The sequence below is a fragment of the Sus scrofa genome, chromosome 5, assembly GCF_054392235.1.
Source record: "Sus scrofa isolate SSC_HxYL_T2T_F1_AM1 chromosome 5, Sscrofa_HxYL_maternal_Yorkshire_Landrace_v2.0, whole genome shotgun sequence".
Taxonomy (NCBI): Eukaryota; Metazoa; Chordata; class Mammalia; order Artiodactyla; family Suidae; genus Sus; species Sus scrofa.
In genome coordinates this window covers 19,484,225-19,497,941 of record NC_139387.1, presented here as the reverse complement: position 1 = coordinate 19,497,941, position 13,717 = coordinate 19,484,225, and the positions used below count along the sequence as shown (strand labels likewise).

The 13,717-nt window shown below is 40.6% G+C and overlaps 1 protein-coding gene across 14 annotated transcripts in view; it reads right to left on the bottom strand.

Moving 5' to 3' along the window:
• The window catches only part of SCN8A (sodium voltage-gated channel alpha subunit 8), a 192,699-nt gene that overhangs the window by 94,666 nt on the left and 84,316 nt on the right, over positions 1–13,717 (bottom strand). For 7 of the 14 annotated variants that reach the window (XR_014803177.1, XR_014803176.1, XM_084955570.1 and 4 more), the window contains exons 3-6: positions 6,148–6,265; positions 3,902–3,992; positions 3,146–3,274; positions 1,278–1,369 (exon numbers count right to left, since the gene is read on the bottom strand). The exons of 4 other annotated variants lie outside the window; for them this stretch is intronic. Coding sequence is in view for 8 of the 10 variants with exons in the window: in XM_084955570.1 (XP_084811696.1) it covers positions 1,278–1,369; positions 3,146–3,274; positions 3,902–3,992; positions 6,148–6,265 (430 nt within the window). In the remaining 2 variants the exon portion in view is untranslated. Of the gene's footprint in view, positions 1–1,277; positions 1,370–1,527; positions 1,620–3,145; positions 3,275–3,901; positions 3,993–6,147; positions 6,266–13,717 lie in introns of all 14 variants that reach the window. 3 more of the 14 variants (XM_084955571.1, XM_084955573.1, XM_084955576.1) reach the window with 1 other exon arrangement.

Sequence of the window (13,717 nt, the reverse complement as noted above, 5' to 3'; positions counted from 1 at the left end):
CAGATAATCCAGATAATGTTGACAAGGGGAAAAGAGGAGTATTTCTGGTTCAGCCACAAAGGGAAGAGCCATGTGATGCCGGGAATAGGATGCCTCTGTTCTTCATGTCCCTGTTTCTACAAAAACTGTAACGGAAAGCTGGTCTCTTGGGAGTCTTCCCTGAACACTTCTGAACACAACCAAAGTCCAATCCAGCAACACAGTCCCGACTTCTGCCACATTCCCAGCAATGATATTTTAGTGGGCAGACTCACTAAAATATCTTTTCTTCCAGATTTCAAGACTGGTCTTTAGAAAAATAGGTAAGTATTAGCCGGTGGCAAAGATCTGAGTCAATTAACGGCTCCCCACCTGAGGGCCATAGGTGGGCTTAGGGGTGGGGGGTGGGGTGGGGTCTGTGAACTTTCACTGATTCTCAAAATGATCCAAAACCTTCAAAAGGTTACCAACCAGAATCAAGAAGAAAAAGGAAAAATTTTAAAGGGACTGTCCATCAACTCTCTCTCAACCACCCACAAATTCCTTTCTTTTCATCTAAAGGTTTTGTACGTTTTGTCTGCCCATGCGTTTAGTTGCATCTTACCTTTGATTCTTTTTTAAATGGCACCTGCATAAGCTTTCATTGGGATTTATGCTTGAGAACGGTCTCTGAATCTACATGTAGTAGATGTCTACTGGTTCTTATTCTAATCCAACAGAGAGCAATAGAACGTTGATACTCAGTGAGTATTAAAGTTCAGGTCACTAACACCAAGGCTCTGAAATTTGTCTGGAATAGTGGACTAGTTGACCTTACCTAGTAAGGTCTCTTCTGTGATTAAATAATTCCATTAACACAATAACAATAAAAGTACAATTCTTCGAATAACATCCCATCAGCAAACCATGCTATAGGAAGCCTAGAAATCACAAGCAGTGGCATGATGGCGAATGTTAAGATTACTGTAATTCCATGAGGCCAGGAAGCAAATGATTTATGTTCAGAGAGACAGCTAGCTCGGTGACCATTTTTTCAGACATTGTAAAATCCAAGTGGTTCTTAAGCACGTGCTTTTTCAAAGCATGGATGGAATGAGGGCTGCATGCCTAGCAAGCACCGTCAGAAAAAGTGCCTAAGGACCAAAGAGCCATTCCAGAGAACGTCTCCCAGGAAAAAAAACATGCGGAATGCAAGGCCATATCAGCTGTGCTGACGCCGCTCAGAATATGGTGGACAAAATGAATGGAGGGGAACGAGGAGATGAGGCGAAGTCAGTCTTGCGTTTAAATTTTCTCACCTGGAATTACAGAGATAGTTTTCAAAGCTCGGAGAACCCTGAATGTTCTCAGCGCTGAGACATTGCCCAGGTCCACAAACTCTGTCACATATCTGCAGTAAGGGAGGTCACGCACAGACACAAATGACAAACACGGACACAAACACGAACACCAAAGGAAAAAAACACAAAACCACAGCAAAACAAAAAGTACAATACGTCACGTCAGGGCCCTAACCCAACACCTAACACCAACCCCGGGCCATCTTACCTGGGATTACCGAAATAGTTTTCAAAGCCCTCAGTACCCTGAAAGTGCGTAGAGCTGAAACATTGCCTAGGTTTACAAACTCTGTTATATACCTGCAGAATCAAACCAAAGTTAACTTGTAATGGTACCACTGGGCGAGGGTTTGAGAATGGGGGTAAGAAAGGGTCTGACATACAAGTTATGATTTCACTTTTTTCCTTAAAAAAGAAAAGTTTCAAAATATAAACATTTAGGGAATACTGTTTTGTTTTGTTTTGTTTTCATTTGGACAAGGAGAAGTCAAAAGTATATTTGAAAGAAGTGATACCACCAGAAGGTTCCTGGGCTTTCTCTCTTACTCAGCATCGTGATGTGCAGATCCCAACCAGAATGACTACTCTCATCCATTCCCTTGCTTTAGTGAAAAGGCAGGCCAGGAGGTATCAAAGGCTTATGTCTCCAAGTTTTGAGAACAATTTCTTAGGGGCAGGAGACAAATTTCTGCAGCAGGAACCCCATAAAAACAAATCTACATTAAAATAACTCCCTGGTTGACAATGGCAAAAATGCCCAAATTGTCTGCATAGATGACTGGGACAGGAGTTGTACGCATATCTTTGCAGTTATGCCTGCAGATGAAATTTCAGCCCAGGACATACAAAAAGCAGGGCTCAGGAAAAATCCAGATCGTGGGATCAGAGCAAATATTGTGTTAAGTGCTCATTTAATCACCAGCTCAAATAAGTGAACACCAATGTGTCACAGTGCTAGAAAGCTAGAAATAACTTTAATATAACAGGAAGTCAAAGTTCCAGTTTCAGATATTCAATGCATAGCACTCATTCACATTCTATAGTTGAAATACATCTATCTGATGCTCAGACTCATCCATTTACACAATCTTATACATATTGCACTCAATCTTACACATCGCGCACACACACACGATTTATACTGTTACCCTCTACCAAGCCACAAAGCACTTTCCCAACTTGAAAATAAAAATAAAGTCTGCTATAACTCTTCTATCACCAGTTAAGCTTTCCAAAGAGATACATTTTCACTGTCAAATCAACACAAATTATCGAGAGTAGCTCGGATACCAAAGTGGCGTTACGCTGCTCTCTGATAATAATAGTTTGAGGATCTGGTCAGTAATTCTTTACCAAGTGAACAGACTGGACACTTGGATCATGTTTTGACTTTGAAATCTGAAACATTTGGACAGCCTCATGAAATCATGTGATATAACATACCTAGGAAATAGATTTCCAGCCTAAGGTTTGTATCTAAAAAATCTGAATTCTTCACTGGGCCCCCTAGTGATAACTGTGCAAACTTTGGTCAGTGTTACAAGGGAGAATAAAATATGAGGAAATGGGAAATCACTTCCTACTTTCTGTCCCAGCTATAAAACCTCTGCTCACCTTCCCCCATACATACATGCTGTCACTGCCTGAACCATAAGAAGCCCTCATAAGCAAGAATCACAGACCTAAGTCCATACCACCTTATTTGGTTATTCATGAATTCCTCATACCACTATGTCCACAAACTCACACTTACGAACACACCCAAGAGTCCAACCACACACATACAATCACACCCAGGACACCAATCATGTAAGCAGAGAACTTACGCCATCATGATGACACTGAAATCTAACCAGTTCCATGGATCCCGTAAAAACGTAAAGCCATCTATGCAGAAACCTCTTGCAATGATTTTCACTAGTGATTCAAATGTATAAATCCCTGTGAACGTGTACCTGTCAAAGAAATAGACAGCTTGAGGTAATTTCTGATCAGACAGAAACTTCAAATGAATCTTTTAAGACAACGCTGATGTGTGGCTTCAGCTCTAACACAGACAAAATGGGAAGGATGCAGCAGAAAGGAAGTGAGGAAGAGAAAAGGATGTGGTGAATGAAACTCACTGGAACGCACACACCAAGAGCTCTGCAATGTTGCATTGGGCCCTGAAGGGTATTGCAAAGAAATTAATAATTCTACTGCCACTGAGCACATGATCATTTTGAAGCAGCCAAAGAGGCCCCTGGGCTAATGTTAACTTCGACAAGTCCAAAAGCAAGGGAAAGCTCATGCTGGGGAAGAAGGCGGTATGGTTAGGAACTGAGGGTACGAGGAGGTGATGGGGCCACAAGTCACAGGCCCTGGTTAACTCAGAAAAGGGCAGAGGTGAGGGTGGTAACTTCCAGGGCACACTTTCTCTTTCTAGAGCTGATGTCTAAGGATATTTCTTAAATGCCACATCTCTGTGACATGAAAAGGGGGCAATAGTTTTCTTCCTTAATGGGTAAGCTGTGCAAACAAGATTCAGTGACTAAAAACAGTAAAAACAAGCGAGCAGAAAAATAAATAAAAGAGCTACTTACTCCACATTCTTCGACCAGTCAGGAGGGTTACTAAAAGTCATGAATACACAGTTGGTCAAAATAGTGCACATAATGATCATGCTAAATACTGTAGGAAAGAGTTAAGGGAGAATACACAAAATCTGGCTTGTTTTTATCCTCAAGAAGCAAACACATTTCACATTGGGTATCGCAAGAATTAAATCAGTAACCTGAAAGGAGATCAAGCACAGAGAGGAGGAAAAGGCGAGGTGATAATGAAAACTGTGGCCGCCACCATGAACACACAACGCCACCATATGTCCCCACACCCGGCCAAAGAATGTGCCTGGACACAGCAGGATGACCACTCTCTTTCAGAAGGGCTGTGGCTGTTGTTCTCCTTTTGGATAAAACATTTCTCCTTCTTACCACTTATGCCTCTAAATACCTCTCTGCCTGATAACCAGACTGCCAAAGTCATCAGGTGAGAAAACAGATGAAATCTAATTTATATTATTCAGTAGTCATTTATTGTTCATTATCTTGCACAACCAGTTATGTGGAAATGTGCATGTCACCAACAATTTACTTTCACTAGTCCTCCAAAGAGCCGACTGCCTTTATCAGGCAAGGCAACGGCCAATGTGTGCTGGATCTGTCCCATCTGGGAAACCAGTTGTGGTACCTTGGGTAAGGATTTCGAAGACATCTGCATCATCATAGTCCTAAGACTTTGGTAACGAGGCAATTTCAGCTGATCATTCTGAACATGCCTGGGAATGATGAAGAGTAGCAAACCATTTTGTTGCCATTTCAATTCCACCTAGGATCTTTCTCAGCTGTTAGTTCTTATCTACTGAGAAAAATTAAACTGCTTTAGGTCAGCATGAGTTCTCAGACTCACAGTGTCACCATCACAAGCACAGAAACCATATCTCATTTGCTGCTAACTCACTCTCTCTTGCTAATGGCATCCACCATCTTTATTTGACTAGTGGAGTTTTAAAAAGAGAAAATACCTCTCATAGCTGGATTTTCTTCTTACTATAGCTGGATTTCTCTTCAGGAAATAATAACGTGTTCTGGTTAGAAGAGGGAAAAAACACACCATCTTCTGATCCAACAAAAAGGGAAGAAGTTCATTGTGCATTATTTATTTCCTTATAAACTTTTAGATGTCAGAATTACATTACTTGTAAATCACAGATTTCAGATCAGGTTGCTAAATTCCTAGCATTAATAAAATATGAAAATGCTTGTCACGCCTATTTATGAAGTAGCATCTGCTGGTTTCTTCCTTCTACTTGAAGGACACAAAACTCTTTGAAGCACGGGACTAAGGACTGTCAAATTAAATATCGACCATGAAAGTTTAAAGTCACTATGCAAAGTTGCTAAACCCACCACATAATTTTTAATCTGTCTTATGCTCTCCTATATTAATAAGACATATAGAAGTCAAACCACATGAATAAATTGGCATTTTTTGTTTAATGGGAGCAAAAATACCAAAAAAGATTCATATCAATCCTGCAATCAAGATCTAAGCCTCTGGGAGTTCCCACTGTGGCACAGTGGGTTAAAAATCCAACTGCAGCGGCCTGGGTCACTGCAGAGACATGGGCTGATCCTTGACCTGACACAGTGGATTAAAGGAACTAGTCCTGCCTCAGCTTGCAGCTTGGGTCACAGCTGAGGCCTGGATTAAATCCCTGGCCCAGGAACTTCCATATGCCATGGGTGAGGCCATTTAAAAAAAAAAAAAAAAAAAAAAAGATCTAAGACTCTGTACCAAGGGGGGCCATTTAGTCTGAGACACTGTCTTAGATACTTCCTAAGCTCACTGTTCACGAAATCACAAATACTGAAGGCAGATCACTAAAACATTTATTCAATTATTTGTAACTCAAGAAGCAGCATTTCAAAAATACTAAAAAGGATTTTAATATGTTTAAAAAACTGAATAACCTAACTCACTATGAAATTACTAAAGTCTGAGTGCTTTAAAAAGCAAGATTTCAGTAAAAGGTTACCACCTTAATTTGTCCCTCTTAATGATACCCACAAAATTCCAGACTCCCCTGATATCATCCTAAGAAAAAATAATTTGCCGAAGTTCAGCTCAGGAGTCAGCAGAAGTTCACTCTTAAATCTCCTGACTGGTGGGATAGTCCACTACACTATTGGTAACATACTTAATACACGATTAAGTTGTCAACATTCAGAAACACACACCAGCAACCATGCAACTGCTGCACTCATCCACATTTGCAGAAAAGGATATGAATGTATCAAAATTTTAATAGCTATTCTTCTTATCAGGTTAAAAGGACTTAAAATGTACAAGGCAGGCGTGGCACTAAATCTGAAGAGAGTTTTCCCTCTGTTTAATACTACAAAGGTCTGTGGAAAAAGAAAGAGAGAAATTATTAAAGCATGGAAATTAATCACCATATGCAACAACATGTTTCTAGGCGAGAAATAAAATCAGCTCAGATATACTTCTAAGTTTTATTCCCCAATTTGGTGTCGAAGGCAAGAAACCAGAATCAACATATTTTTCTTTCCCTCATCACCCTCCCCCACCCAGCCTCAGATTCTATTACAAACGGATGACACTACTGCAGCAGTTTTACAGAAACTTTTCTTTCAGAAACAAGCCATTTGATTATACCTAAGCTATCCCTGCCAGCTCTGGATAAGATGCTGAAATTTATTAGTTTAGGATTCATTTATTTGACAAATGTTTACTGAGTGCCTACTATGTGCCAGGCAATGTTCTAGGTGCTGGGAAAATATCAGTGAACAAGGCTACCCTAGTGTGAGAGCCTTTTATTCTAAAAGGGGAGACAGACAATAAATAAAAACCAGGAGTTCCCTTCGTGGCTCAGTGGTTAACAAACCTGACTAGGATCCATGAAGATGCGCGTTCGCTCCCTGGCCTCGCTTAGTGGGTTAAGGATCCGTTGTTGCCATGAGCTGTGATGTAGGCTGCAAACTCAGCTCGGATCCCGGATCCCGCGTTGCTGTGGCCGTGGTGTAGGCCGGGAGCTGTAGCTCCGATATGACCCCTAGCCAGGGCACTTCCTTATGCCGTTGGATGTGGCCCTAAAAAGCAAAACAATGAAAAATAAAAATAAATAAGTAAATAAACATAATAAGTAAGTAAATTACGCAGAATGTGAGGCATGTGGTGGGAAAAGGAGGATGATCCGGGAAAGGGAGTCCTAGACGGCTGGGGTCCGGGGACGGTGAAGGGAGAGAGGACGGTTTTAAGGGAGGTGGTGGGGGATAAACCTACTGAGAAGAGAGACTGGAGCGAAGACTTGAAGGAGGTGAGAAGAGTTCTTCATTCCAAGGTTTACCTACCAAGTCTACTCTGCCTGACTTTTAGGAGCTTCCATTATCAATTTTGCCAAAATCATTCAACTATGATTCGTAACATGAATCCTCCTGTCTTGACAAACTAGCGCAAGTGACAGTCCTTCAAACTTTGGCCTTTGCTCACACTGCTCATGCTACATGGAATGCCTTTTCTTGTCTCATGAATTCAATTCAATTAAAACATATTTGAGCATCTGTTATGTGCCAAGCATTGTGCTAAGCTCCTGGGACACAAGATGGAATAAAACTGTACTTTTTAGGGAAGACATATACGTGAACTAATAATTACAATGCAGGGTAAATACGAAGTTCAATAACAAAAATATGCGTAATGTATGAGGGCAGCAGGAGGGAGAGATTTTTTTCTCCTTGGGTGGGGAATGCACAGGAGGAGAGTGACCTGGGGGCTGCTGATAAAGGAAGGTAACTAAATATTCAAGAAGGGGTTTTAAAGGATAAGTAGAGGAGTTCCCATCGTGGCGCAGCGCAAACGAATCTGACTAGGAGCCATGAGGTTGCGGGATCGATCCCTGGCCTCGCTTGGTGGGTTAAGGATCCAGTGTTGCTGTGAGCTATGGTGTGGATCCCATGTTGCTGTGGCTGTGGTGTAGGCTGGCAGCTGTGGCTCCAAATGGACCCCTAGCCTGGGAACCTCCACATGCCATGGGTATAGCCCTAAAAAAGCAAAAAATAAAATTAAAAAATTAAAAAAATAAAGGATAAGTAGAGATTAAGAGATATTAACTGGGCAGATTAAGGGGGAAGGGTTGGCAAGGAAAGGGAACAACACAGGGTTTACAAAAGGATGTGGCACATTAACTGTGGGTGTGTTCAGGGAATTGACAAGTAATTCAGTGTTGATGGAGGATAAAATTGGGGTGGGGGGCGGGGGGGAGCAGCAGACCATGAAGCTGGAGAGAGATGGAGGGGCCTAGGAGACTGAGTTCCTGAGGATACAAGGCCAGGGGCAAGTACACAGTATCTCACTGTGTGGGTAAAAAAGTAAACAAATGCTAGCCGTTTTAAGTAGGTTTTTGTTTTTGTTTTGTTTTTTAATTTAAATCAATACATGGCCACAAGTATAAAAAAGAGAGAAGACAAGTTTCATCTCTTACCCAAAGATAAACTTTGCTACTTGTATGTCTTTTCTTGTGTATCTTTTGAAAACTTTTCTGTGTAAGTATAAGCACATAAATATAGCCCTAAAAAGACACACACACTCTCTCTCTCTCAAATGGGATTGTACTATAAATACTCTTCTGCACCTTGCATTAAAAACATGAATCCCCACAAAGAAAAGCCCAGAACCAGATGGCCTCACTGATGAATTCGACCAAATGTTTAAAGAAGAATTAATACCAATTCTTCACAAGTTCTTCCAAAAAAGAGAAGAGAAGGGCACACTTCCCAACTCATTCTGTAAGGCCAGTACTGCCCTGATACAAAACCAGACGAAGACATCACAAGAAAAGAAAACTACAAACTAACATCCCTCATGAACATAGATACAAAATCCTCAACAAAATACCAGCAAACCATATCTGGCAGCATTTTAAAAAAGGATTATACACCACAACCAAGTAGGACTTATCCTGGAAATGCAAAGATGGTTTTAACACATGAAAATCCATCAATGTAACGCAACATATTAATAAAAATAAGGGACAGTAACTGCATAATCATCTCAATAGGTGCAGAAAAAGCACCTGACAAAATCCAACGCTTTTTAATAATAAACGCACTCAATAAACCAGAAATAGAAGGAAACTTTCTTAACCTGATCAAAGGCATCTATGAAAAATCCACAACTAACATCATATTTAATGTTATAAGACTAAAAGATTTCTCCCTAAGATCAGGAACAAGACAAGAATTCCATTCTCACCACTTCCATTCAACATTGTACTGGAGGTTCTAGACAAGGCAATTAAGTAAGTAAAACTATTTCTATTTGTGGATGAAATGATCTTGTAAATGGAAAATCCTAAGGAGTATGCAGACACAAAACTATCAGAGCTCATAAGAAGTTCTAAGATATAAGATCAACATATAAAAATCAGCTGCATTTCTATACGCTAGCAATAAACAATCTGAAAATGAAATTAAGAAAACAATCCTATTTACAAGAGCATCTGAAAGAATCAAATACCTAGGAATAAATTTAACAAAAGAAGTATAAGACCTATACACTAAAAACTATAAAACATCATTAAACAAAACAAAAAAATGAATAAATGGAAAGACATTGTGCTCATGGATTGAGAGACAACACTGCTATAGCTCAATGCAATCTCTATCAAAATTTTAACTGTTTTTTGGGGTAGAAATTCACAAGTTGATCCTGAAATCTGTATAGAAATTCAAGGGAACCTGGAGCTCCCGTCGTGGCTCAGAGGAAACAAATCTCACTAGCATCTGTGAGGACTCAGATATGATCCCTGGCCTTGCTCAGTATGTTAAGGATCTGGCGTTGCCATGAGCTATGGTGTAGGTCGAAGAGGCAGCTTGGATCCTGTGTTGCTGTGGCTGTGGTGTAGGCCAGCAGCTGCAGCTCTAATTTGACTCCTAGCCTAGGAACTTCCATGTGCCACAGGTGTGGCCCTAAAAAGACAAAAAAAAAGGGAAAAAAATAAATAAATTCAAGGGAACCAAAACAGTCAAAGCAATCTTGAGAGACTTGAGATTTGAGGACTCTCACACTTTTCCATTTCAAAGCTTACCACAAAGCTATACTAATCAAAACTGTGGTAATAACATAAGGATAGCCAAACACATCAATAGGACAGAACTGAGAGTCCAGAAATAAATCCATACATTTAGGGTCAAGTGATTTTCAACAAGGATGCCGAGACAATTCAAAGGGGAAAGAGTTCAATAAATGGTGCTGGGACAACTAGACAACCACATGCAAAAGAATGGATTGGAACCTCTATCCCACCATCTCTATGAAAATTAACTCAAATGGACCAATGGCTAAAACTATCAAATTCATTGAAAAAAACAGAGGTGTAAATCTTTACGTCTTTGGACTAGGCAATAGTGTCATAGATGTGACACTTTCTAAAGCACAAGCAACCAAAGCAAGAAACAGATAAAGTGGACTTCATCAAAATTCAAAACTTTTGTACAACAATGACACTACTCAGAAAGTGAAAAGACAACCCACAGAATGGGTGAAAATATTTGCAAAACATGTATCTAAAAAGGGTTTAGCAGCCAGAATAAAGAACACCTACAACTCAACAGTAAAAAGACAAATAATCCAAGTTAAAAATGGGCAAGGATTTGAAAAGACATTTCTACAAAGCACAGATACAAAAACAGCCAGTAAGACATGAAAAGATATTCAACATTAGTAGTCATTGGGGAAATGCAAATAAAACCACAATGAGATGCCACTTTATGTCCACTAGGGTGGTAATATTAAAAAAAAAAAAAGATCATGGAAAATAACAATGTTGGCAAGAATATAAAGAAACTGGAACACTCATGTAGTACTAGTGAGAATGCAAAATGGTTCAGCTACTCTGGAAAACAGTTTGGCAGTTCCTCAAAAGTTAAACATCGAATTATCATATGACCTTAGCTATATAGCTAGGAGAACTGAAAACAGGTTCACACAAAAACACGCACACACAGGAATTCTGACTGTGGCACAAGGGGATCAGCAGCATCTCTGCAGCACCAAGGATGCGGGTTTCCATTCCCAGCCCAGCACAGTGTGTTCAAGGATCTGGTGTTGCCGCAATTGCAGTTTACGTCGAAACTGTGTCTCAGATCCAATTCCTGGCCAGGGAACTCCATGTGCCGCGGGGTGGCCAAGAAAAAAAAGTATACACGAATATTCACAAACGCATTATTCAAAACACTGTACAAATGGAAACAACCAAAATGCCCATCAAGAGACAAACAGGTAAGCAAAACGTGGTCTATATCCATATAACAGAATAATATTCAGTCTTAAAAGGACTGAAATTCTGATACATACTACCACACGGATGAACCTGGAAGACATTATGCTAAGTGAAATAAATCAGACACAAAAGGACAAATATTATATGATTCCGCTGGATGTAGCAAATTCATAGAAAGTAGAATTGAGTTTATCGGGGGAATGGAGAGTTGTGGTTTAATGGGTATAACTTTCTGTTCGGGACGATGAAAACGTTGTGGAAATGGATAGTGGCGATGGTTGTACAGCATGGTGGGTGTATTTAATACCACTGAGTCGTGCACAAAAAATGGTCAAAATAGTAATTTTTGTGTTATGTGTAGTTTACCACAAAAATATATATACACAGTTGACCTTTGAACAACATGGGTTCGAACTGCGCAGGTCCACCTACATGCAGATTTTTTCTCAATAGTAAATACCAAGGTAATACACGAGCCATAGTCGGCTGAGTCTGGGGCTGTGGAAGCACAGATACAGAGAAATCGCAGGTATTAAGGAAGGAACCATTGGTGTTGGGGAAACACCCACCTTTATGAAGGGCTAACAGTAAATTATAGGTGCATTTTTGACTATGCTGAGGGTCCATGCCTTTAACTCCTGCATTATTCAAGAGTCAAATGTATATTATTAGCTGAAAAGTGTCCAGTAAGGTCCTTTTTGGGGGGCTATGCTTGCAGCATGTGGTAGTTTCCAGGCCAGAGATCAAACCTGTGCCACAGCAGTGACCCCAGCCACAGCAGTGACAACTCCAGATCCTTAACTTGCTGAGCTGCCAGGGAACTCCCAATAAAGTGTTGCTGTTAATTTTTTTTTTTTTTTTTGTAAATAAGCTTTGTCCCGAGCCAAATAATAGAATTAAGAATAGTAATAGCTAAAAGTGGTTCCTAACCCATTGTGAATTTCGGAATGATTTAAACAACTTTTATTTTTTTTTTTACTTTTTATTTTATTTTTTGTCTTTTTGCCATTTCTAGGGCCGCTCCCGTGGCATATGGAGGTTCCCAGGCTAGGGGTCAAATCGGAGCTGTGGCTGCCGGCCGACACCCACAGCCACAGCAACTCGAGATCCGAGCCACGTCTGTGACCCACACCACAGCTCACGGCAACACCGGATCCTTAACCCAGTGAGCAAGGCCAGGGATCGAACCCGCAACCTCATGGTTATTAATGGGATTCGTTAGCCACTGCACCACAACGGGAACTCTGATTTAAGCAACTTATAGAAAAATAAAGATATCTGGGCCCAGAAAAAGAGAAAGAGAGAGAGAGAAATTAGGTACTTATACATGCTACAACATGGGTAAGCCTTGAAAATCTTGAAAAGAATTCAGACACAAAAGGAGTTCCCAGGTGACACAGCAGGTTAAGGATCTGGTGTTGTCACTGCTGTGGCTCTTGTCACTGCTGGGGTATGGGTTTGGTTCCCAGCAGGGGAGCTTCCACATACCTTGGATACGGCCGAAAAGATTTAAAATAAAAGAATTCAAATGCGAAAGGCCACATATTGTATGCTTCTATTTATACAAAATGTCCAGAATAGGCAAATCTTGACAGAAAGTGGGGTAGTGGCTGCCTAGGGCTGGATGGATTAAGGAGTCGTTGCTAATGGGTCTCTTTATAGTGAGGAAAAGGTTGTGAAATTAGTGGCAATGGCTGCACCACCTTGTAAAAAAAAGCCAATGAATTGTACACTTTAAAATGGTGGGTTTTCTAACTTGTGAATCACACCTCAACGAAAATAAAACACCACAAAAACAAGAGCAAACCAAAAAATGAACCACATGAGAGCTGTAAGGCATATAAGAAGAAGGTCTGAAGGATGATACCACAAGCATCTACGTACCCATCAGTCAGCCTAAGAAATAATGTCTTACCAATGCTGCTCCTTTCTGCACCTCTTTCCAAACACATGCCCTCTTTCCCACAGACGTCAGCGTTATTTTGAATTTGGTACTGAGCTTCCACTTTTTCTATGATATATTTCCAACTACTCTGAGCCTCCCCTCTTCTGAACTCCTACTAACACTCAGAGTTTGTGTCTTTCATTATTCTCCAAGCTTCTTCCTCCCCTCCCCTCTACCCTTGCTCCTAAAGCTAGAGAGCAGGAACCAATCTCACACTTCTTCCCACAGTTCCAACACAATGCTCAACACAATAAACAGCTGCTGGCAGACTCTTTTTTTTTTTTTAAAGTTCCTCTCCTCTCATCTTCTATTCTTTCCTTTCTTGATCTGGCAGAGTCACACCACTCTCTCTATGGTAGAAAAGTAGTGCCGGTATTGAGCCATATACATTCTGGAAATGCTCAATGCACCACCTTGGTGTGTGAGACTGCACTGCGATAATATTCCTCCTATACTAGAAGGTACTGGCTCTGGTGGGAAAGTACTGACACTGCAGGGAAAGCCTAATTCCAAAAGCAAGAGGAAGTGGTAGACTTGGGGTGAGGCTGAAAGAGGTCCAGGGCCAAACTGAGACTCTTCCATATTCTGGCTTCTCAAAGAAACAAAGAGCCC